This window comes from Trichomycterus rosablanca, chromosome 10, assembly GCF_030014385.1.
Source record: "Trichomycterus rosablanca isolate fTriRos1 chromosome 10, fTriRos1.hap1, whole genome shotgun sequence".
Classification (NCBI taxonomy): Eukaryota; Metazoa; Chordata; class Actinopteri; order Siluriformes; family Trichomycteridae; genus Trichomycterus; species Trichomycterus rosablanca.
In genome coordinates, this window is record NC_085997.1 from 345,570 (window position 1) to 370,000 (window position 24,431).

A 24,431-nucleotide genomic window follows, 5' to 3' on the forward strand; every position below is an offset into this window, starting at 1 on the left:
AGTGAGTACTGGTGCAGTGTAGTGTAGTGTGCTGAGTGAGTACTGGTGCAGTGTAGTGTAGTGTGCTGACAGTACTGGTGCAGTGTAGTGTAGTGTACTGAGTGAGTACTGGTGTAGTGTAGTGCAGTGTACTGACAGTACTGGTGCAGTGTAGTGTAGTGTACTGAGTGAGTACTGGTGCAGTGTAGTGTAGTGTGCTGACAGTACTGGTGCAGTGTAGTGTAGTGTACTGAGTGAGTACTGGTGCAGTGTAGTGTAGTGTGCTGACAGTACTGATGCAGTGTAGTGTAGTGTAGTATACTGAGTGAGTACTGGTGCAGTGTAGTGTAGTGTAGTGTGCTGACAGTACTGGTGCAGTGTAGTGTAGTGTACTGAGTGAGTACTGGTGCAGTGTAGTGTAGTGTGCTGACAGTACTGGTGCAGTGTAGTGTAGTGTACTTAGTGAGTACTGGTGCAGTGTAGTGTAGTGTAGTGTACTGAGTGAGTACTGGTGCAGTGTAGTGTAGTGTACTGAGTGAGTACTGGTGCAGTGTAGTGTAGTGTAGTGTACTGAGTGAGTACTGGTGCAGTGTAGTGTGCTGACAGTACTGGTGCAGTGTAGTGTAATGTAGTATACTGAGTGAGTACTGGTGCAGTGTAGTGTAGTGTAGTGTGCTGAGTGAGTACTGGTGCAGTGTAGTGTAGTGTAGTATACTGAGTGAGTACTGGTGCAGTGTAGTGTAGTGTAGTGTGCTGACAGTACTGGTGCAGTGTAGTGTAGTATACTGAGTGAGTACTGGTGCAGTGTAGTGTAGTATACTGAGTGAGTACTGGTGCAGTGTAGTGTAGTGTACTGAGTGAGTACTGGTGCAGTGTAGTGTAGTGTGCTGACAGTACTGGTGCAGTGTAGTGTACTGAGTGAGTACTGGTGCAGTGTAGTGTAGTGTACTGAGTGAGTACTGGTGCAGTGTAGTGTAGTGTGCTGACAGTACTGGTGCAGTGTAGTGTAGTATACTGAGTGAGTACTGGTGCAGTGTAGTGTAGTGTAGTGTGCTGACAGTACTGGTGCAGTGTAGTGTAGTATACTGAGTGAGTACTGGTGCAGTGTAGTGTAGTGTACTGAGTGAGTACTGGTGCAGTGTAGTGTAGTGTAGTGTGCTGACAGTACTGGTGCAGTGTAGTGTAGTGTACTGAGTGAGTACTGGTGCAGTGTAGTGTAGTGTAGTGTGCTGACAGTACTGGTGCAGTGTAGTGTAGTATACTGAGTGAGTACTGGTGCAGTGTAGTGTAGTGTAGTGTGCTGACAGTACTGGTGCAGTGTAGTGTAGTGTACTGAGTGAGTACTGGTGCAGTGTAGTGTAGTGTAGTGTGCTGACAGTACTGGTGCAGTGTAGTGTAGTGTAGTGTGCTGACAGTACTGGTGCAGTGTAGTGTAGTATACTGAGTGAGTACTGGTGCAGTGTAGTGTAGTGTAGTGTGCTGACAGTACTGGTGCAGTGTAGTGTAGTGTAGTGTGCTGACAGTACTGGTGCAGTGTAGTGTAGTATACTGAGTGAGTACTGGTGCAGTGTAGTGTAGTGTAGTGTGCTGACAGTACTGGTGCAGTGTAGTGTAGTGTAGTGTGCTGACAGTACTGGTGCAGTGTAGTGTAGTATACTGAGTGAGTACTGGTGCAGTGTAGTGTAGTGTAGTGTGCTGACAGTACTGGTGCAGTGTAGTGTAGTATACTGAGTGAGTACTGGTGCAGTGTAGTGTAGTGTAGTGTGCTGACAGTACTGGTGCAGTGTAGTGTAGTATACTGAGTGAGTACTGGTGCAGTGTAGTGTAGTGTAGTGTGCTGACAGTACTGGTGCAGTATGGGTGTTTGTCAGTGGGAACCACGTGATCTTTCCCATCATGCTTCAGTGGCTCAGCTGAGCGGACCGCGTTTCCTCCTCCTGCTGCTGCGGCTCCTGTTTACAGCGAATTTTCTTTATTTATTCTTTAATGTTCGGACAGTTTGATGTGAGAGAAATGAAGTGTGTTTATGAGACGGTAAGAATCCTGAAGTGAAGCTTTTTTTTACTGTTTATTAGCTTATAATGCTTAACGCTGAACGCTTCAGTTCTACTGACATTACAGAGGTTTGTTTTGGTGCTAAATCTACAATATTAATTATGTTATTTTATTTTATTTAATATAAACGAGCTTCTCTAATGAGCTACTGATCTTGTTTTATGGTTACATGTTAGAAATAAGCTGCTGTTTCCTCTTTAACACATGTTACAGATGTTACACATGTTACTGCAGTTCTGTGTAAAGCTTCACTTACTTTACACACTTTTAGTTGCTTTATAATTTTGTAAATATATATAATAAATACGTTTATATTTCTATATAAATGCACACACAGGTCTCAGGTACAGTTTTCCACCTGTTACAGACATGAAATGATTAATTGTGGTTTATCATAGGATCGTGTTAGTAGGGAATTGTGAACAAGTTACTGTTTACAGCATTAAACATCTACTATCATCTGCTTTATGTGCATTATATACATGTTATATGTGCAGGTCATATTATATGCATTATGTGCATTCATTAATACATATTATATGTGCATGATGTGCATTATATGTTTTATGAAGCTATCAAAAACACTTGAGGCCGGAGGATTATTAACACTGACAGTTGCACTTGAAGGTTCTGAGACCTGGAGCAGCAACATGAACATTCAGGCTCTTCTGCTGCCATTACTTAAAATAATCTCAGTGCGTACGTCCACTTTAAACTGACCACACAGTGTTTTTGACTTTGTACTCATGCATGATGTATGGCTACTGCTGTATGCACACTGTTTATGGAAAATAAGTGATAAACCTTGTAAACCAAACCCTAAACGACTTCATTTAGTTCTTTAAAACCAATAGTGCTCAGGCACTACATAGTGATTTTACCAGGGAGGTGACATTCATGAATCGTTGGGATGAATCGGAATGTGGATTGTAAGCCGGGCCTCATCGCCCCAACACAAATGGAGTCTGGACTGCATGGTCGCAGATTCAACAAGGCTTTCTACAGATCTTCTTGTTTGGCACCTACGTGCAGACATGATTGGTTAACGTGTGCCGGATGCTGCAGTTACGACCTCTGCTGGCTGGTTGATGCGCTGCACAGAGACGGAGGATAATGGAGATCAGTGCTAGGCGAACCCAAGCACCACAAACGTAATCTTTAACAGCAAGTGTGACTGTGATAGTCATTTCATTTGGAGCTAAACTGATGTTGAGTGTGTTTTTATTTTCTGCTGTTTCCTCTATATGTGATGGAAGTTTGGGATGTTTGCTTTTTTGCAGAGTTTAAGGTGGAAGTAAGGACAACACGAGAGAAGACATGCTGGCTACACAGCCTGCCGATTCTTTTCCAGAGGCGAACAACGCCAGACAGGTTAGTAGAGAAGAGACGTCGCCCTTCCTCTCTGTACCTGTGGGGTGATCCGGTGATCTGGTACCATCCCAAAATATTCATATTTACAGACGTCTCTTCAACATTCAGGATTGCTTATCTCAGTGATTAGTATGGCACATCACTACCCACCTACCTACCCCACCAGTGACCCGTTACTCACTCATCGTGTCCGATGTCTATAGTGAAGCAGCTGAGTCCTGCAGAACTTCCTCTGTAAGGACTCGCGAGTCATGCACAGTTCCCATGTGCTGGTACGTCAGCTGACATCAGATCACACAGCAGTCGGTCACTGTGGTTCACCTTCATCCTACTGGGCACAGAAGCCTTTACTGGTTTGTTTATGTTCAGGATTTTGGGCCTAAATTTAAGTTCCTAAAATCTGTGAATGCGCAGGTGTGTCCGTGTTCTCCTCTAAAATACCAAGAGGATTAAAGGCAATGGGGTGGTGCTGAGATCTGGGGATCCAGGGTTCGAATCTCAACAGTGCTATCAGCCAGTCGGGCTTCTGATGTCGTACTTGCGGCGGTTATGGTCACTGCAGCGATCGGACTAGCCGATCGGCGTCTGTGTAGGTGCCCGGTGTGCAGGTAGCTTAGCTGAGATTCAAACATGCGAGCTTGAGATGACAACACTGATGTGCTGGTGTGTCTTATCGCCGATATTTTTATTTGTTTTATATCAGGGCAGAAGGTTGCTGGTTCAATCCCCAGTTGGGCCCCTGGGAAAGGTCCTTCGTTTCTTAATTGCTTATATTGTATATAGTCGTAATTGTAAGTCGCTCTGGATAAAAGTGTGTTTATAGGACAGTTGTGACCTAGTGGTTAAGATACTGGACTAGTAATCAGAAGGTTGCTGGTTCAAACCTCAACACTGCCTGGTGGACAATATAGGGCCCTTCAGCAAGGACCTTAACCCTCCCTCAATTGCTCAATTGGATAAAAGCAGCTGCCAAATGGCACAAATCTAAACATAAATATCATATTTTATTATTTATTATTTACATATTGAGGCTGTTCAGATTAATTCCTCGATTTTCCTGCAGCTCTTTCGATTTGTCAAATTTATTACACATTTGTAAATCTAAATTCTACATGAGCTCTGAGGGGAACCTGAAAATGTTCCTGTTCCCTTTTTTGTTTGGCTGCACCACAGAGAGGAACGATTTCATATGAAATAACGAAGCACCAGTCAGAGACTCGTCATGATGACCACCATGTGAAAATGCAGTTTCACAACGTCGTGAGGTCGCGAGCCAAGAACCATCTGATTATCACACCAGTTATTGATGAAAAAATTCAGTTCAGCCCCTCCTGACCCTGTGTAAAAAAAGTATTTACCCCCTTAACCAAGTTATTTGACAGTTGGGTTTAGTTCCGCCAGCCACGCCCGGGCGTGATCACCGGCAGACCTGCTGAACCTAAACGTCACCTCAGTAGAACCTGTCTGGTAACGTAAAGCGGCGCACGATGCCGAGTTCTACAGAGACGCAGATACCGACTTAAAAACATGTCACTGAAATGGAGTCTGGGAAGGATTATAAAGACATCGCTGAGGCTGTGGGACTCCAGCGAACCACAGCGAGAGCCGACAGGTCACGCGGAGCTTAGTGTGTGTGAACCCAACACTGCCAGGGCGATGATGAGAAGCAGGCGCAGCTGGGACACGTATCCTCTCCTTGATCACATCAGGGGAATTGGAAACGACTAAATTAGGAGAGATCGAGGAAATAAATCCAGAATATATATACAGTATATATGTGTGTATATTTAGTATGAAATGTTAAATTGATGGTAGCGTTTGGCCGTTCTCTCCACAGTGGATCAAAGAGAAGCTAGCACAGACGCTGAAGACGCTACAGAAGCGCTACGTGGCCACGGACGCGGCGGTCACCAGCGAGGACTCGGAGGCTAACCAGTTATGCAGCGCGCTGGAGGCGGTTTTCATCCACGGCCTGCGCAGCAAACACGTCCGCTCGGACGCAGGGGGAGCGCGCAGCCGCCGAGGGGCGTCACTCCCTCAACCCGTCTTCTGGAACCTTCTCAAGACCGTCACTCACAGGTACACGTTAGCTGGCGTGCTAGTGCTAACTGTGTTAGCTTAGTAAGCTAAAACTGCAGTGATGTAACAGTAGAGCGTCTAAATAATCTGATTATGACTCCATGTGTTATTAGATTCTCTACTGAGGAGCTGATCAGGTAGGTAGGGGGAGCGGGGCGGGTCGATAGCTTCTCACACAGACCCTGTATCTGAATTGATGATTTATTTTCCCATAAGGACTCAGTCCTGCTGTGAATTGAATTGAATAGAATTGATACTTCTATAGACCCGACTCTTCCTCTCTTCCATCAGGGACGTGATCCTGGAGCTGGAGGGTCTGAGCTTCGTCAGCTCGGACGTGGGCCGTTGCCGGGCGTGGGTGCGCCTGGCGCTGAACGACGGACTCCTGGAGTGCTACCTGACGTCCCTGCTGCGCGAGAACACGGAGCTGGGCGTGTACTATCAGCCCGGCGCGCTCCTCCTGGACCCCGAGGAGCGTGAGGTGCTGCTCAGCCTGCTGCAGGGTCTGGCCTCGCTCGCCTTCCGCCTCTCGTATAAGTCGGCCGTGCTGAACGAGTGGACCGCCACGCCCCTGGCGCTCGCCGGCCTCTGTCCGGCCCCGCCCGCCGACGACCTGCGCCTCACCCCCGCCGCCCCCCGCCGGGAATCCTGGGATACGGAGTCTCAGTCGTCGGAGTCGGTGAGCTCGGGGAGGGGAGCGGAGGGCGTGGCCACGGCGTCCGACTTCAGCCTGGACACGCCGGGATCGTCGCAGCTCTCGTCCAGTCTGGGATCAGAGAAGGGAAGCTGGAGCGGCCGCACGGAGAACAGGAGCCCGCTCGACCAGTGAGTTAGCAAACGTGTATAATAGCGCTGGCGTGATATGCCGCTGTGCCACCTGAGCGCCAACCAGTAGCGCTGGTTAACCAATGCCGAGGAGCAAAAATGTTTAAGCTCATGGGTTTGAATCTCAGCTCTGCTATTGGCTGGCTGGGTGCCCACACGGACGATGATTGGCTTGTCCGAGGGAGGGAGGGAGGGTCATAAGGATCCCTCATATCTGCTGCAGTTACGCCCTCTGCTGGCTGATTGATGGCACTGCACAGAGACGGGGGATAATGGAGATCAGTGCGTGACTCTCCGTGCGCGATACGGATCTCATGGTGCAGGAGAAAAGAAGCGGTACACGTATCATAGGGGGGGGGTGTTAATCACGACCCTCCTCAGTCAGGAGTGGAGGTCTGCAGCAGTAGAGGGGAATTGGATATGACTAAATGCACTCAAATGAACTGAATTTGAAGGGATTTGATGTTTGTTTGTTGTAGAATAAGTTGCTCCTCCAGTCAGGACCTGGATCTCCTCAGCCCCGCTCCAGACGCCGTGATGGACTCCCACACGGACCCCCCCGGAACTTCATCCTCAGAGGAAGAACCGTCGAGAGAGGAACCACCCGAACCCGAGCTCGCTGTCCCAGACGCACCAGTGGAAGATGAGCAGCTTCCTGAAGATCCTCCTGTTATTACCTGTAGAACCGTAACTCCTCCTGTAACCTCCCAGATAACCGTAACCTCCGCCCCGGTGACCCCGCCGGACTCCGGCACCGGGCCGGCCGAGGGTTCGGCGCACGCTCCTGTGGGACGTACCTCCAGCGCTCTGAGCCGGACGCTCTCCTCAGGCTCCGTCTCCTCGTACCACGTAGGTCCCTCAGACACGTTATGATCCAGCACCGTGACCTTCTGCTCTCTGACCTTCACCTCTCTGCTCTGTTTGACAGAAGTTCACCGCCTGGATATCAGAAGAGGATTTTTACAAGCCGGAGTCTCGTGGAGGCGACGGCGGCCCCGAAGAGCCCGAGACGTTCGACTCCTCCAGAACAAACGGCACCGCGTCTCCTGTTCCGGAATCCCAGTCGCACCAGTCCCCGCCCAGCGTCATTCATCGCAGGCAGATCGGTAAGGGAAGCGAGAGCGCTGATTTAGGGCTGAATAAAAGTGCCACCGTCGGGCCCCTGAGTGAGGCCCTTAACCCTCAGTTGCTTGAATTGTATTCAGTCACAATTGTAAGTCGCTTTAGATAAAAGTGTCCCACAAATATCATAATTTATTTATTTTTATAAGTGCTTCATCTTCAGAATCATGATTCTGGCGCCACCCAGTGGTCATAAGTCTCACTTCTTAGTCGGCCGACGTTTAATATGAGGAGAGGAGCCCACACTGTACCACAACTTTCACCCGTCACGAATCCCTAAACACAACAACACACATTCAAAACATTTACATTTTCAGCATTAAGCCGACACTTTTATCCAGAGTGACTTACATTACTGTGACAGTTTACAGTCTATGCAATTGAGGGTTAAGGGCCTTGCTCAAGGGCCCAACAGTGGTAACCTGGCAGTGGTGGGGCTTAAACCAGTGACCTTTTGATTATTGCTCCAGTACCTTAACCACTACAAACTATTTATTTGTTAATACTAATTATCTTTAGAATCATAATTCTGGTGCCACCCAGTGGTCATTAGTCTCACTGCGCAGTCAACTTTCTCGTTTATTTTAAGAACTTTCAGGGGCGAAGCTCGAACCCGGCTCACCTACACTAGATGTAGAGAAGAGCCCACTCAATACCACAACTGTCACCCGTCACGAATCTCTAAACACAACAGAGGAAAACAGACGCTGTTATCTAAAGCGACAGTGTCGGTTTATGTTATCCAAGCAATTGGAGGTTAAGGTACGAACAGAATGACACGTTTTCTCTACGATTTGAAGCCGAGATTAAAGGCGTGTCAGTGTGGTGGTTATTCTTTTCCAAGCTTTTTCAATGAGATTCCTCATGAGTGCTGCAGTTACGACCTCTGCTGGCCGGTCGAGGTGCTGCACATAGACATGAATAATGGAGAGCAGTGCGTGACTCCGGTGCAGGTAATAAGAAGCATTCGGGTTCAGGGTCTGGAGCAGTGGCAACCTGGCAGTGGTGGGGCTTAAACCAGTGACGCTTTTGATTACTTACTAATCAAACAAACACAAAACTCCGTTCCTGCCATTAATCTCACAAATGTGCAGACGTGGCGTCATAAAAAAAAAGAAATAAATAGATAAACAAACTCAGGTTGGCAGGAACTAGTTTACTGTGCGCTTTTACTCTACCGGTTACACCACCCTGAGGGATGTGTTTTATTTCTAAACAGAGCACACACACACACACACACACACACACTGCATAAAAATAACATTGCATTCTTGTTACTAATACGTGCATCTATGTATAGAACTGTGTCTATATAAATATGAAACAGAACTGAGCTGCTGAAGCAGGAAGTGCTGTCAGTAGGGGTCCGAAGGCTGCGTGACTTCTGCTGCGTGACTTCTGGTCATGTGTTGAAGAAGGGAAGTGGCCCTGACTCGAACTGTACTCGGACCACACGGTGACCCAGAGTTCCCTGCTCCGCTTTCATGCTGCACACGTGTCGGAGGGGGTGCGCGTTAGTCACGACCCTCCTCTGTCAGTAGTGGAGGTCTGCAGCACCATCAGGGACTCGGGTACGACAAAAAGAGCTGCTGACCTCTCGCCTTTTGGACAGTAATTGCGTGTGAAAGTGATCGTACATCGCTGCAAGAGTTCGCATGCTTGTGCTAAACGCATTTCACCAGAACCCTGAAGCCAGCGTGCCGTCGGTGTAAAAGCGGAATGCTAATTAGGCGCTAATGGCTAGAAATTTTATTTAAAGAACAAAAGTGAATTTAACGGGGTGGTGCTGAGACTGTTAGTGCGGGCATAAAGCAGGCGGAGTTTTGCAGCCACTGGTCCAAAGACTGAAACAAAGGTTTTTTAACCCTCTGTACACTAGGGGTGCTGTTTAACATGGTGTTTCCGTACGCTATGCGGGTCTCTGCGAGACGCCATCATCCATCATGTCACGCTGCAGCTACATATCGATTCTGAGATATTTTTGGTATCTCTCCTCAGGCCTGTCGAACCCTTTCCGCGGCCTGCTGAAGCTGGGTCAGCTGGAGCGGCGTGGCGCCCTGGGCCTGGGCCTGTGGCGCGCCTGGCACTGCGAGCTGTCCCCGTTCGAGCTCCGCCTCTACGCCGACGGCGAGGAGCGCTCCAGCTGTGAGAACCGCTCCCTGCTGCGCTGCGAGAACGTGTGCCTGGACGCGGACGCCCGGTTCTACCTGGAGTTCCAGGGTAAGAAGCTCCACCTGCGGGCGGCGAGCCGGGCAGAGGCGGAGGACTGGGTGGAGAGCGTCGGCGAGGCCGTGAGCAAGGTCCGACGCCAGCACCAGGAGGAATGGGGCGACCTCACGCCCTTCACCCCGCCCGTCGTGATACCGTCCGAGCCCGTCGACGTGGCCGAGACCGACTGGAGCCGGCCGTGTGAGGCGGAGCCGGACGCCATCAAGGAGGCGCTGGTGTTCCTCAGCCGGGAGGAGCGGGGGTGGAGTCGGGCGGTGCTGTCGCTCTCGCTCGAGGCTCTGCGGGGCTTTTCCGTGCAGGACGGGCGCAAATCGTGTCTGTTCTCGTACAGCATCGAGGCCGTGAGGGACGTGGTGCCCGACGTGGCGCTGGGCGGGCCGTCTTTCTTTAAGGTACGATTCGCGGTCCAGAAGCGTGGACGAGGTGGGCGCGGTGGCACGAGCCGGGTGATAACGTGGCGTCTTCTCTCCCTCCCTGTGTCAGGTGATTACAGCCAAGGGGGCGCTGACGGTTCGAGCTGAGAGCGGCGAGGAGGCTCGGTGCTGGAGGAGCCTGATCAGGGGGGCGCTGGATTTGTACCTGGACGAGGAGAGCGGGACGGGCGAGGTGACCTGCCCGGGCGGAGGCAACGTGCTCAGACTCGTCCATCACAGGCTGAAGGGGGACGGAGCGCTGCTGCCACATCTAACGGTCGTCCCTACGGAAAGGGGGCTGGACGCTCAGAACTTCAAGTGTGCAGGTAACGTTCTCCCTTGTTCTCCCAGTTTAGTCGTAGCCAGTTCCTCTGCTGGAGACCCCGATGGTGTACGAGGAGGGTATACTCTCCTGACACGCCCTCCCTTCTTATCCCCGCCGATTTCCACGTCCTCCACTTCTGTACAGGCGCCTCGGCCTACTAATCAGGGTCCTTACACTGCACCAAAGACCCCGCCCAGTTTTAAGTCCCATCTTTTCTCACCCAGCCGACTAGTGGACGATTTTGTCTCTGCCATGTCTGCACTGCGGATCGTGACCACTAGGGGGCGACTGAACTTTGCTCTCTTTATTTATCTATGTGTCTAACATCACTGTATAATTTCCTGTGTGTGTGTGTGTGTGTGTGTGTGTGTGTGTAGGCTGTCCCAGACAGATCGGCGTGTCTCTGGGTCGCGCCAGGCTGTGCGAGTTTTCGGCTCAGTACTACTGCGATACCTGTCACCATGGCGACACCGTGGTCATCCCGTCTCGCATGGTGCACAACTGGGACCTGGCTGCACGTGAGGTGAGCGGCGTCGCCGTGCTTCACATCGACTTAGTGCAGGTGTTAATTCGTCTTCGTGTCCTCACACCGCGCGTGTGTGTGTGTGTGTGTGTGTGTGTGTGTGTGTGTGTGTGTGTGTGTGTGTGTGTGTGTGTAGGTCTCCAGGCCGGCCCTGAAGCTCCTGACCGATGTTAAACAGGAACCGCTGCTGAACCTCGAACTCTTAAACCCTGACCTGTTCCATCATACCGAAACCATGGCGACGGTGCAGCGCTTCAGGCAGCAACTGCGCCTGCTGGGAGATTACGTCCGGATCTGTCGCAGCGGGATACGCAAAACAATCGAGGACAGGTAGGTGCCGCCCCGCCTATTCCCCAGTGGTATTTCACCTCCACTCCTGAGGGGGGCCACACTAAGACTCGCCCCCCCTTCATTACGTGTGGAGTACCGACCGCTTCTTTTCACCTGGAGATGTGTATCGTGCACGGAGAGTCACACACTGATCCCCATTATCCCCCGTCTCTGTGCAGCACCATCGATCAGCCAGCAGAGGGCGTGACTGCAGCACTTATGAGGAATCTTTTTAGCCAATCAATGTCTGTTTAGGCGCCCGTCTGGCTGGTAGCAGATTTGAGATTCGAACACGCATATGGTTGTGTCAAGGGCCCAACAGTGTCTGAATGGCAGAACTGGGATTCAAACTCTCAACCTTTCGATCAATAGCCCAAAGCTCCACCCACAAGGCTCCCACTGTCCATATTAATGTACATAAATAGCATCGAATTACCTTATATGGTAAATCTGGGTGGTAAATTGCACCCGGCGCACAGGGCACCAGTCCACTGACGTAACCAATCATGTCTGTGTAGGCGCATGGCTGGCCGATAGCACCCGTTGAGGTTTGAACCCCAGTTTCAGTGTAATACAGAGTCTTTCAAACCCTGGGTCGAGCTAAAAAACTCATTTTAACAGGCACATAAACACAAAATGAACTTGTACCTGATCGCCCCCTTGTGGAGGCTTTACGTTACAGCTTGTAAACCACAGTGGGACCAGATTGCCACTATTTTATTAATGAAGTACATGTCGTTTTGATGTGTGTATGTGTCGTACTGGAACTGCCGGATCATTTCTGTGTGTTTCGATCTTTACTGGTTTAGGCTGGAGCAGAGGACGTACCTGCTGGAGTCCGGTCACCTGTACAGCGTCCTGGATTTGATGCAGGTGAAGCACAATAATGAAACTATTCACCCCTCACGGCCTAAATAAACATCTCGCAGCTCACGTCGAGCCCGTGTTAATCTGATGTCTTACTCTCCAGATAGCGGACGGTCAGTACGTGTCCGTCCTTCAGTCCCTCATTCAGTTCTCGTCCAATCACGTGCATCAGTGTGACCTCTGCACCCAGCGAGGCTTCATCTGCCAGATCTGCAACACCGACGAGATCGTCTTTCCTTTCCAGTTCGACGCCACCACGAGGTACCTGCAGACCACCACACGTCAGAGGAGCAGAGGAGGATTACCCTCCACGTTCATGATCCACAATCCCAATTCCAAAAGAGTTGGGACAGTAGGAACATCTCAGTAAAAACAGCCTTAATACTGCAACATATTCCAAAAATTGGGACAGGGCTTGTTTACTATTGTGCAACATCACTTTTCCTATTTATTTAGTTGTAAACAGAAAACAATCATTTTTTCCTTTCAGTTATCCACCAAATCTAGTCATATCCGATTCCCCGATGGTATTTCACCGCTACTGAGGTGCTGCAGATCGAGGAGGGTCGTGACTTATCACACGCCCTCTCTGATAGGTGTGCAGTACAGACCTCTTCTTTTCACCTGGAGATCCGTATCGTGCACGGAGAGTCACACACAGATCTCCATTATCGATCAGCCAGCAGAGGGCGTGACTGCAGCACGTATGGGGAAACCTCATGGTCCTCCCACCCTCGGACGAGCCACTTGTTGTCTGTATAGGCGCCCGGGAAGGCTGATAGCTCTGTTTTCTGATCTGCTGCGTTTCTTTTTCAGGTGTTTGGTGTGTAAGACGGTTTTCCACTCGTCCTGTAAAGCCCGGACTGTTTCCTGTCCTCGCTGTGAGCGTCTGCAGAGATATAAGGAGAGAAATCTGCTCCACTGAACACGAACTGTTTACACCTCGGGCTCCTGAAGCTGAACTGACCCGCGGTGTAGCGTAGCATCGTCCTCGCGGCCTCCTGTAGCCGGGACGTAAACGCACAGTTCAGACACGTCATGAAGTCTGATGGTAATTTATTAACATGTAGCCCTAAGTGCACTTATTTATACACGCGTACATGTACCGACTGTACGTATCGCCAAGCAGTCACCCGGAGGAGGGTTCGAGCTCCGGAACCTTTTAACTTGCACTAACTAACAGTGGACCGACGATCCGTCTCGAGATCGTCTTTTAGTCCGAGTTCATTTCAGATGGATTCATGTTTTTACTTTTGATTTTAACATCGAGTATTTTACCAAAAAGCACTTTTATATCATCAGCATAACGATGGAGCTCACAGTTTGCTTTATCAGTCTTGTGCCAAGGATCGTATCCCATCACTAACTGGACTGTACAGATGTGTTTACACTATTAGTGTCTGTATGAGAAACGTGATTTTATAACCAAACCGCGATTTTAATGACGAATAAATAATATTTTATTACTGCAGCAGTATTGTGTTTTGTTTATTAACATCTACAAATGAGCTGGTCCAAGTTCCTACACGAGTGGGAGAGGACGAGAGGGTTATACAGCTCTGTGTGGGAACCCAACACTGGCAGGGGAAGAGAAGTGGCTGCAGACTGGACACGTGTCGGGGGGGCATGTGGAGGGAAAGAAATAAATAAAGTCTCAGATGTTCACTGTCTTGGACTCTGTATGTTAGAGATGCACTATTTTTTACATTTAACAAAATAGTATAGTATCAAACGTTTATACACTATTATACACTATTAAAATGAACTATTATATAAAGAAATTAGTATAGTATGATAAAGATAAAACTTAATCCTGATGCACTGCTGTCCTGGTTAAAGTTTGAGGTTAAAGAAACGTTGCTGATAATGTGAAAATAAACCAAGTGTCCTAGCGCAGCGGAAGCTTAGTGGTTAAGCTGTCTGACTAATAATCAGAATGTTGCAGGTTTAAGCCCCACCTCCAAGCTGCCACTGTTGGTCCCCTGAGCAAGGTGCTTCATCCTCAATTGCTCAAACTGTATTCAGTCATAGCTGTAAGTCATTTTGGATAAGTGTATGGCACGGGTAATTTACTACAGGTCTGGACTGCAGACAAACCGGTCTAGCACTTGCACTCTTATTATGCAGAATGTGGTCTGGCATTGTCTCGCTGAAACGAGCAGGGACGTCCCCGAATACCCCTCAGAATTAAGGGTGGCTTTGCAAATTACAGAGGTTATTGGCACCTACCACGACTGGGTTTGATTCCTATCTGTGTGGAGTTTGCATGTTCTCCCTGTGTCTATGTGGGTTTCATTCCACAAGTCCAAAGACGTGCAATCACCTGACCCACCATGACCCTGACCAGGATACAGCTCTGGCTTTTGAGCTTGGTGTTGGTATCAGAATGGTATTTTTCCTTTTGGCCCAGAAAACAGGGCCATATTTTCCAAAAAACAAACACTTTTGTCCAAAAGAACTGCACACCCACACACACACACTCGCAGAGAGAGAGAGAGAGAGAGAGAGAGAGAGAGAGAGAGAGAGAGATACACACACAGAAAGAGAGAGACAGAAAGAGAGAGAGAGAGAGAGGCTAATAAAGCGATTCGAACTGGAGTTAACATGCAGCGTTCACTCGCTGTAACTCTGGGGTAAATTAGCCGCGCTGTGATTTAAAGTTCACGAGTGATTTTATCGGGTTGATGAGATGCCACTTGTTGCTCTTCACAGGTAAGCTGTTCTGTCATGTCTTATTTTTCTTCACACGTTATAACCCCGAAAATAAATAAAAGTCAGAAACGTTGGTTATTATTATGCTGTGAGTGACGTGTTCGCCCGGAAAGTCTGCTTTCAATTCCTTCTTCGTGAACAAACACTTGACTTGAAGTTTATGGCTTTGTTTAAGTTTCCTCTCTGAGATTTTAAAGCTTTTTTTAAACATGTTAATAATAATATAATAACCTTCAATTAAGCTGTTAATTAATAACCGAACTTTAAATAAACAAATAAACCTGGCATGTCTGATAATAATACACGTCCCTCTGTATGTAAACATTCTTATAATCGATTTATCAGAGTTTACAGAACAGTGAAAAACTATTTATCTCTTTATTACCTCCAGAATTCAACTATTTTTGCTTAGTTGTTGAATTAAATAACTTCATGTGCATCTACTGTAGAGAATGTGATATAGGTCAAAAAGAGAACCAGGTAACACAGAACAGGTTTTAAATGATTGTTTAATTTAGTAAAGGAGGAAGGTTATACAACACCTATATAACCTGTGTGAAAAGGAACCACATACACACACACACACACATATATACATTGCTATATATGTTAAGGAAATATCTTGGACTGGGTGTCATGCCATCGCAGGGCTTTGACGTGAACCGTCATCTTCAGTTCTCTCCACAGATCTTCGGTGGGGTTTAAGTCTGTATTTTGGCTGTGCCACTGGGTCCTACCGCTTTACCATAAAGACCTGATGTATGGGGTCCTACCAAGGTGGTTCTCCTCTCTCTGCACTGGATCTTTGGGACTATTTTTAAGCGACCAAGGCTCTTCATGCCTGGTTTGATGTTGTGCCAATCTTGTTCCATTTTTAAATGATTGAGATCACTGTGGTCCTGAGAACATTCAGAAGAACCCTGGACATTCCTTTAGATCCTTGCCCTGGTCTATACCTTTGCGACAGTTTAATCCAGGCAGTCAGCATTCCTGTTCATCCCAAAGATATTCAGTGAGGATGAGGTCTGGGCTCTTTACAGGCCACTGAAGCTCCTCTACACCAAACTTGTTAAAGCAAGTCTTTATGAATCTTGAACATATCCAAAATGTTTGGTGGTGGTTTATCTTTGTGCTAGTGAAATTTCAAACACTGTAATTAACTTTTGCTTAATATTAACGCGCCCTCACCTCTTCCACCTTGCAGAGGGTGTATAGCAATATAGTGGCTGCATATGATGCTAATTTTAATAGAATTATTTACAGGTTTAGACATATTTAGTTCAAAAGACCTGCAGAAATGGCTTTTAAAATACTTCTTGCTGTTATTAATCTGGTCTAAATGTATTGACACACCAAAAACACTTACATCTACAGCGTTTGACAGACACTTTTATTATCCAAATTGAGAGCTAAGGGTCTTGCTCAGGGGTCCAACAGGAGAAACTTGGCATGTGTGATACTGGTTCCAATCTCACTGGTGCGAGCAGTTGGCTGGGGATCTATCTACACGAGGTTTCGGTTGAAGCCCTGTGATAGCTTGACACCCTGTCCAGAGTATTCCTGCCTTGCAAAACGAACATCTGCCATGGCACACATGTGTTGAAGCTTTGGACTGTAACTGTGCATGCATACTGCAATGGAAAGAACTCCATTGTTATTGGAATTAGGCTACGAAAGCAGGAGGGTAACACTCCACCCCAACACTCCGGCCATGCATGTGAAACTGAGGTTGCAGCACATTAAGATGGCTGTTACGTTTTAGCAAGCTTCCTGTATTGTGGCTTGTGAGTGCATTTCCTTTCCTACAGACAGCTGTACGAGCTTCCTGCAGTCTGTAATGTGTACTGTTTCACACATGTAAATGACTGAAGCGCTAACTGTCACTATAGTACTGTAAAGACGAAAATAAAGAATAAACACGTAGCGCCTGTAAGGGTGCGTGGTGATCATAGCTGGCTTGCTGTGAAGTATGAAAACATTCTAACCTAACAACATTCTGCTGCACCTACAAGCGGGAACAGACGTTTATGTGGTCCGTTTAGTTCCTCATTTTCAATTTCTGAAATACAAAATAAGCCAACTGTTTATGGAACAAGTGTATCGTTCAGGTCCGAGTCTAAACTCAGCACGGCACAAAAAGCTATGCGTATTATTTAGGACTAGACTCTTAGAGCCAGGAAACCCACATCTCCATGCTGTTAGGTGATGAAGCTCTTTTGTCGGTTCTCTGCGCATCACATAGCCGGCCTCGCCCTTTTCTCACCACACTTGTAATAACAGTGACGGCATTGTCGTTCCTCTCGTCCGTGCACATTCCTCTTTTCTGAAACCGCCTGGGTGCCGATCTGAAATCAGGTGCTCTGTGTTTTTGGAGAACCGTTTTATGAAGCCAAAAATAGTAAGCACTGTGCCTGGGTCGGAATTTCTCGTTAATGTTGGGACGAGGTTGAAATATTCAGGCAGGAATTTATAGCAACCGAAAGTTTCAGACGAGAAAATCTGTTTGCTGTCTCTTTTTCTCGGCCTGTCAAATCAGATGTACGTGTGTTCGTTCAGTCCAACTGCTGGTGTGCAAAGTGTAAGTGAATCAAATTCAGCAAGAACAGTGCCTTACAAAAGTATTCAGCCCCCTAGATTACTTCATATTTGGATGTGCATGCAACTAGGGATGTCGGTGCTTCACCAGTTAACCGATTACTGACCAAGAAGTCAAACAATGTACATTTATTTCCAGAGTGAAACACACTCACTCGTCTGTACACACTCGTACCCACCATGTAGCGGGCACCCCTGCTGTGGAGATTGGCAGCAAGGTTACAGAACCATGTCCTCCTGCCTGACCGTTAATGACCAGCGGATGAGGCATGGAGGCGCAGATGATTGACGTATCGGTTCCTCCCAACACCTCGTTGAGCCTTAATCCGCTCCAGGTGGAAGTGCTTCTATTTATCATGGTTTATTCCTCTCAGATTTAGAAAACCAGCTTCTCCGTTGAAACCATGATGCCAGGCTTGATCAGGTTCAGTTTCCTGCAGGCACTTGATTCATTTATTAGTCTTGCTATCTGGAGAGGGGTGAACACTGGGGGCATTGCATGAATTCACCCTGTACATGGCATCGTGGCCAGTGTTTCCAGCGAGTGTGGGATCTACTGCAGCCCTAATCAGGGAATTGAATTTGATTTTTGATGTATAAAAATGACTTAAATCCTTAAAATCAATCCACCATTAAATTCCGTCTCTTACATCCAGTTCCACAGATGATCCCTTGTGATCCTTGACCCCTGCGAAGGCCGAAGCGCTGTGGAATGACGTCCCTCCAGCAGGAGGTGCTGGTGAAATTCCAGTACGAGTACACCACGCGGGACGGCAAACAGGTTTCCATCAAGCCTGACGAGCGCTACGTACTGGTGGCTAAGAACAACGACCACTGGTGGTATGTACGTAAAGATGAGAGCACCCAGCCTTTCTTCATCCCTGTCCAGTACGTCACGGTGCTGCCGCCTGAAAACCAGCCTCTCCAGCTCCAGCCTCCGGGCGAGTTCGGCACGGACGACCTACCGAAGCCGCATTCGGACACGCCGCCGCCGGTGGAGAACCCACACCACGACATTCCGCGTGTGGATGTTAGCCAGGGCGCCTCAGGAAGCTCCTCATCCTCAGTAGAAGTGGAAGGTCCGTACGCCGTGTCCCCACCGCACTTCCCTACTGTTAGCTCACATAAACACCAGACCGAGTCGGAGATAACTCAACCATCCACCAGAAACCTTCAGGTGGACACCAGGACCGAGCCCAGCACACGGACCCTCGGGGAGGACCGAATATACGAGTCTATAGATGCAGTGAAGGATTCCGACACGGGCAGGAGAGAAGAAACAAACCTGGTCGCTGCAATTCCTCCTCGAGCAACACTCACACCACCGTCTCCGCTGCAGGGTCCTGAGATGCTCGCCGACGTACCACACGGTTTTGCAGACATGGTACGGAACACCAACGTTTATTCATTATATATATACAGTATATACACTATATGACCAAAAGTATTGGGACACTAGGACGTGAACTTTTATCCAAAGTGACTTACAGCACTGGGACAGTATATTGCCTAAGCAATTAAGGGTTAAGGGCCTTGCTCAAGGGCCCAACAGTGTCAACCTGGCAGTGGTGGGGCTTGAACCAGTGACCTTACGATTACTAGTCCAGTAACTTATCCACTAGGCTACAACTGCCCTGTTGGTGTCCCATTTCAAAAACAAATGCTACCTGAATGTCTTTCTTCTGGAGGATGTATGTGTGTGGGAATTTGTGCCTTATTCAGTACAAAAACTGATGGATAGTCGGTGTTCCGGTTCATCCCAGAGCTGGTGAGTGGGGCTGGGGTCAGGGCTCCGTTTCTTCATGTCTGTATAGAGCTCGCTCATGCTGGAACAGGAAAGGACCTTCCCTAAACTGTTGGAAAGTTGGAAGCGTATGATTTCCTTAATCCAACTAATCTAATACACCTGTTTGCAATAGTTCCAACTGAAACACATTCATTCAGTAATTAATGTTTCAAAAAAGAAGGGGTGTCCCAATACTTTTGTCCAGATAGTGTGTGTGTGTGTGTGTGTGTGTGTGTGTGTGTGTGTGTGTGCTATATATATATATATTGTTATTATTGTATTCATGTCAAATTGACCACAACATAAACATCTGAGTCTGAACTCTTACAGCAGCATCACACATGAAACCAGAGCGTCTGAACCTAAAACTAAAAGCCCATTTTAGCGGCGCTCATGTACATTTCTTTCTGTTATTTACATACCCACCTGTGCACACACACCTGCCGTCAGGTGCTGCACCGAGCACGCCAGGGCTGATTGTGTGTGTGTGTGTGTGTGTGTGCTTTCGTACATCATGTTTATATTGCTGATAATTGAGATGATCCGAGGATGAATTGAGTATTCACTAATTATAATTGTAGTGCAGTTGAGCCGAAAGAGATCACCTGAGGCTATACAGCTCAGACTCCGCCCCCTTTATCACCTGGTGAACAAACACTCCAGGTTCATACATGTAATCATACACATAACCACTGGGTGGTGCTGTACAGTCCGGTCTCATAGCAGTGGTGTCAGTAAGATAAATGAATTCTGGTCTGCAGCTGTATATGTAATATCTGTTTACTGTTTCATTGTTACTAATATTGTTACATTGTTACTAATATTGTTTCATTGTTACTAATATTGTTACATTGTTACTAATATTGTTACATTGTTACTAATATCTGTTTATTGTTACTAATATTGTTACATTGTTACTAATATTGTTTCATTGTTACTAATATTGTTACATTGTTACTAATATTGTTACATTGTTACTAATATCTGTTTATTGTTACTAATATTGTTACATTGTTACTAATATCTGTTTATTGTTACTAATATTGTTACATTGTTACTAATATCTGTTTATTGTTACTAATATTGTTACATTGTTACTAATATCTGTTTATTGTTTCATTGTTACTAATATTGTTTCATTGTTACTAATATTGTTACACTGTTACTAATATCTGTTTATTGTTACTAATATTGTTACATTGTTACTAATATCTGTTTATTGTTTCATTGTTACTAATATTGTTTCATTGTTACTAATATTGTTACATTGTTACTAATATTGTTACATTGTTACTAATATCTGTTTATTGTTTCATTGTCACTAATATTGTTACATTGTTACTAATATTGTTACATTGTCACTAATATTGTTACATTGTTACTAATATTGTTACATTGTTACTAATATTGTTACATTGTCACTAATATTGTTACATTGTTACTAATATTGTTACATTGTTACTAATATTGTTACATTGTCACTAATATTGTTACATTATTGTTACATTGTTACTAATATTGTTTCATTGTTACTAATATCTGTTTATTGTTACATTATTAACTGGTACATTAGACTGGTCACTGCAGATAAAGCTTTCATGTCTTTGCTGAGCAATTTCCTAGAAAGGCAGATGAGCTGAATGTTTTGCACTGGCACCTAAAAAAAACACACGTTCCTGGGGACCTGGGTTCCCTCTCAGGTTAGTGTCTGTGTACATGTCAGATAGTGGATTCGTTGCTCCAAGTTCCCTGTAGATGTGAGTGAGTCTGGAATGTGGGTGGTTGTTTTGATGGTTTTCGGTGGATCAGTGGATCTGTGCCCAGTGCACGGTGCATTCCCATCTTTGTTTCACACCAGGAAGCATTTGTGGTTTTCCTGATCTCACAGCTAAAGCTCTTCCCTGTAGTACTGTGATATTTACTGTGATTATTAGTGTAACTACACTGATATTGATTACACCTAGTACCTGATTGTGTGAGAATGCTGTTCATGAGAAGATCCCGCTGTAGATCCCGCTCTGTGCACTTTGCTGAACGTATTATAGTCCACTTGGCCCGGCTGTAACGGCTGAGTGCCAAACGATCTGCATGTGAATGGGCTCTTGTTCTCGGCTCTGGTTCGGTTTCTGTACACCAAAAGCTCCCACGTCCCAGAGCAGATTCACACGTCATCACCCTACAGCACTACAGCTCATTTCATCCCTATAGAGTGTTTAAGACTGGAAATGGAGGAAATATTATTTCATAAGTGCTGACGAACCTCACATGCTCTTCTTCGGTGGGTAGCACAAGGTCCTGGGTTCGATTCCCAGGTGGAGCGATCCGGGTCATTTCTGTGTGGAGTTTGCATGTTCTCCCCGTGTCTGTGTGGGTTTCCTCCCACAGTCCAAAGACGTGCAAGTGTGACAATAATAACACAACGATAATGTAGTATTACCACTAATACTGATAATAATATTGTTATAATAATGATGTAATATGTATGTAGAGTGTTTTATTTTGTTATTTATATTCATTTTATAGCACAAAACTGACCCTTGATGAACCATCTGCATTTTCCTTAGCAAAATCAGCTCCAATCAGTAAACACTGCACAAACACATTTAGGGATTTATTAAATAAATAAATGATTATATTGGATAAATGTTAAGTTAAGGAGTTAATTCTGAACAGAATAAAGAATAAACAGGTGAGATTAGTCAGTAGTGTGATGGAGGGAGTGCAGCTGCTGGTGCTGAAAGAGTTAACGAGTTAAAGCTCTGGGTGAACTCGGTCCCGGCGGACTCGGAGTGCCTGTTATTCTCTCCAGCGATCCAGCGGACTCCACAAGCTCCAGAGCATCGAGCATCTCAGCTGTACTCTGTATTTATTTACCAATATTATACATTAACAGAGAAGATTGGAGTCTGGAGGCTGTGGAGGGATAAAAATCCACGGCGGGATGGAACACTTGTTGCACGGTAGGGCTCCTGAATGTTCCTCTGAGCTTCCTGGTGCTGCTGAGGATGTGGGAGAGTCCGGAGTCTCAGGAACGACTTTACTGGACTTTATTCAGCTTTATTTACTCAGTTAGCGTGTAGAATTAGTTTAACTTATCGAGGCTGGCGGTGGAAATCGTACACTGCTATACCGAACTGTACTAGTAAGTAGTACGTAGTCATGGTGACCGCTGAGAACGCGAGTATTAGTGACGTAACATTTCCCCATAAAAAAATAGTACGTTAATAGGAACGTTGATACGGACTAGTTTGTGACGTCACGCATATTTATTATTAATATCATTATGATTAATGTTTTATATTTATTTAAGATGTCACTAGGGGTTTGAGTGCAGTTGTTATCGCTCATGGTACCTTTAGTACTGATGATATATATCGATCACAAATCACGATATGCTTATTAGTGATCTGTCAGTACTTGTTATTTGGACACCTGACCAAATACTGGCTGTCCGTCCCATTTCAAAAGCTGATGGTATGAATGGGATGAAAATAGAGCTAAATGTGTGTGATATTCTCAGCTAGAACAACATCCTCTCTAGTGGGAAGGCTTTCCCCAAGACTTTGAAACGTGTCTGTGGGAATTTGTGCCCATTCGGTCAAAATATGACAGTGTTCGTGTGGTTGATGTACCGGTTCATTTCAAAGCTGTTCGGTTTGGATGATGTCAGGGCTCCGTGCAGGCCACTGGAGTTTCTGTAGGAAAGGGGCCTTCCCTAAACTGTTGTGGCGAAATCAGAAGCCTATAATGTCCTTTATATACCTGCATATATATATAGTGTGTGTCTGTGTGTGTGTCAGTGTGTGTTCCTGCAAATCCGCGCTCCAAACTGAAGCCAGCACCAGTCACTGCACCCCCCCCCCCTGCACTATAGTTCTGTATGAAAGGCCCCTCTGGAAGTTTGCCACCAAACGTCTGGTCACCATGGAGACTCGGGGTCCCCGGGTGCAAGTGCCAGGGTGGCATTCAGTCTACTGGGCACAGTGGGCGAGAGCGGGCTACGTGGGCCGGCTTACGGTACTGAAGTCTCCCAGTTCACAGTACATGCTACAGGGTCAGAATCATTTTATCAGCTCCACTTACCATATAGAAGCACTTTGTAGTTCTACAATTACTGACTGTAGTCCATCTGCTTCTCTACATGCTTTGTTACCCCCTTTCACCCTGTTCTTCAATAGTCAGGACCCCCACAGAGCAGGTATTATTTAGGCGGTGGATGATTCTCAGCACTGCAGTGACACTGACATGGTGGTGGTGTGTTAGTGTGTGTTGTGCTGGTATGAGTGGACCAGACACAGCAGCGCTGCTGGAGTTTTTAAACACCGTGTCCACTCACCGTCCACTCTATCAGACACGCCTACCTAGTCGGTCCACCTTGTAGATGTAAAGTCAGAGACGATCGCTCATCTATTGCTGCTGTTTGAGTCGCTCATCTTCTAGACCTTGATCAGTGGTCACAGGACGCTGCCCACGGGGCGCTGTCGGCTGGATGTTTTTGGTTGGTGGACGATTCTCAGTCCAGCAGTGACAGTGAGGTGTTTAAACGTCCCTCATACCAGCACAACACACACTAACACACCACCACCATGTCAGTGTCACTGCAGTGCTGAGAATCATCCACCAACTAAATAATACCTGCTCTGTGGTGGTCCTGACCATTGAAGAACAGCATGAAAGGGGGTAACAAAGCATGCAGAGAAACAGATGGACTACAGTCAGTAATTGTAGAACTACAAAGTGCTTCTATATGGTAAGTGGAGCTGATAAAATGGACAGTGAGTGTAGAAACAAGGTGGTGGTCATAATGTTATGACTGATCGGTGTAAGTATCTGGACTGGACTTGACCTGCTCTTTATTACACCCTCAGTAGTGTGTGTGAGGTTAAGACTCATCTGGTGTGTGCTGACACTTCTGCATGACTGATATATGAGTGTGTACAAAACATCTGTGTGAATGATGTGGTGTAAACAAAACTGTGTGTGTGTGTGTGTGTGTGTGTGTGTGATTCAGTGGAAGTAGATGACGTGGAGGAGCAGTGTGTGGAAGGTGAAACACAAGTACCAGTGAGGGTTTCTTTTACTTTATTAGAAATAGAATCATTTATCAGTGAGATCTGGGGTCTAAATTTTTGGGGTGCTGTTGGCCGGTCGGGCGTCTAAACAGACACGCCATTCGGAGGTGCACTTGTCAGTGTGATCTCAGTGCAGGTCCCAAGCCTT

At 46.7% G+C, this 24,431-nt stretch overlaps 3 protein-coding genes across 5 annotated transcripts in view; all 3 read left to right on the forward strand.

Annotated features, from left to right (window-relative positions):
• The first annotated feature begins 1,906 nt into the window (after window positions 1-1,906).
• On the forward strand, window positions 1,907-13,584 carry plekhm1 (pleckstrin homology domain containing, family M (with RUN domain) member 1). Of its 2 annotated transcripts, none has more exons than XM_063002620.1 (13): window positions 1,907-2,013; window positions 3,315-3,405; window positions 5,243-5,484; window positions 5,776-6,309; window positions 6,789-7,158; window positions 7,238-7,415; window positions 9,430-10,052; window positions 10,144-10,399; window positions 10,776-10,921; window positions 11,058-11,251; window positions 12,061-12,124; window positions 12,222-12,379; window positions 12,935-13,584. In XM_063002620.1, the coding sequence occupies exons 2-13, from the start codon at window positions 3,352-3,354 to the stop codon at window positions 13,041-13,043; spliced, it is 2,928 nt and encodes a 975-aa protein (XP_062858690.1). In that variant the 5' UTR covers window positions 1,907-2,013; window positions 3,315-3,351; the 3' UTR covers window positions 13,044-13,584. The 2 variants fall into 2 exon arrangements, with proteins under 2 accessions (XP_062858690.1, XP_062858691.1); XM_063002621.1 differs by having other exon boundaries at window positions 7,241-7,415.
• A 1,219-nt stretch (window positions 13,585-14,803) lies between these two features.
• LOC134321559 (rho GTPase-activating protein 27-like) lies at window positions 14,804-18,772 on the forward strand. Its single transcript, XM_063003366.1, has 3 exons — window positions 14,804-14,830; window positions 18,082-18,690; window positions 18,765-18,772. The coding sequence occupies exons 2-3, from the start codon at window positions 18,138-18,140 to the stop codon at window positions 18,770-18,772; spliced, it is 561 nt and encodes a 186-aa protein (XP_062859436.1). The 5' UTR covers window positions 14,804-14,830; window positions 18,082-18,137.
• Window positions 18,751-24,431, forward strand: part of arhgap27 (Rho GTPase activating protein 27) — a 23,790-nt gene continuing 18,109 nt past the window's right edge. For both annotated transcript variants that reach the window (XM_063002622.1, XM_063002623.1), the window contains exon 1: window positions 18,751-18,809. In XM_063002622.1, coding sequence (XP_062858692.1) covers window positions 18,774-18,809 — 36 coding nt within the window. In that variant the 5' untranslated portion in view covers window positions 18,751-18,773. The remainder of the gene's footprint in view (window positions 18,810-24,431) is intronic.

Bases quoted from the DNA above. Each gene is read 5' to 3' on its own strand.
- plekhm1 (XM_063002620.1), top strand. From the start codon at position 3,352: ATGCTGGCTACACAGCCTGCCGATTCTTTTCCAGAGGCGAACAACGCC. The intron at 7,416-9,429 runs GTAAGGGAAGCG...ATCTCTCCTCAG, and splicing joins CATTCATCGCAGGCAGATCG to GCCTGTCGAACCCTTTCCGC. The intron at 10,053-10,143 runs GTACGATTCGCG...TCCCTGTGTCAG, and splicing joins GCGGGCCGTCTTTCTTTAAG to GTGATTACAGCCAAGGGGGC.
- LOC134321559 (XM_063003366.1), top strand. From the start codon at position 18,138: ATGACGTCCCTCCAGCAGGAGGTGCTGGTGAAATTCCAGTACGAGTAC.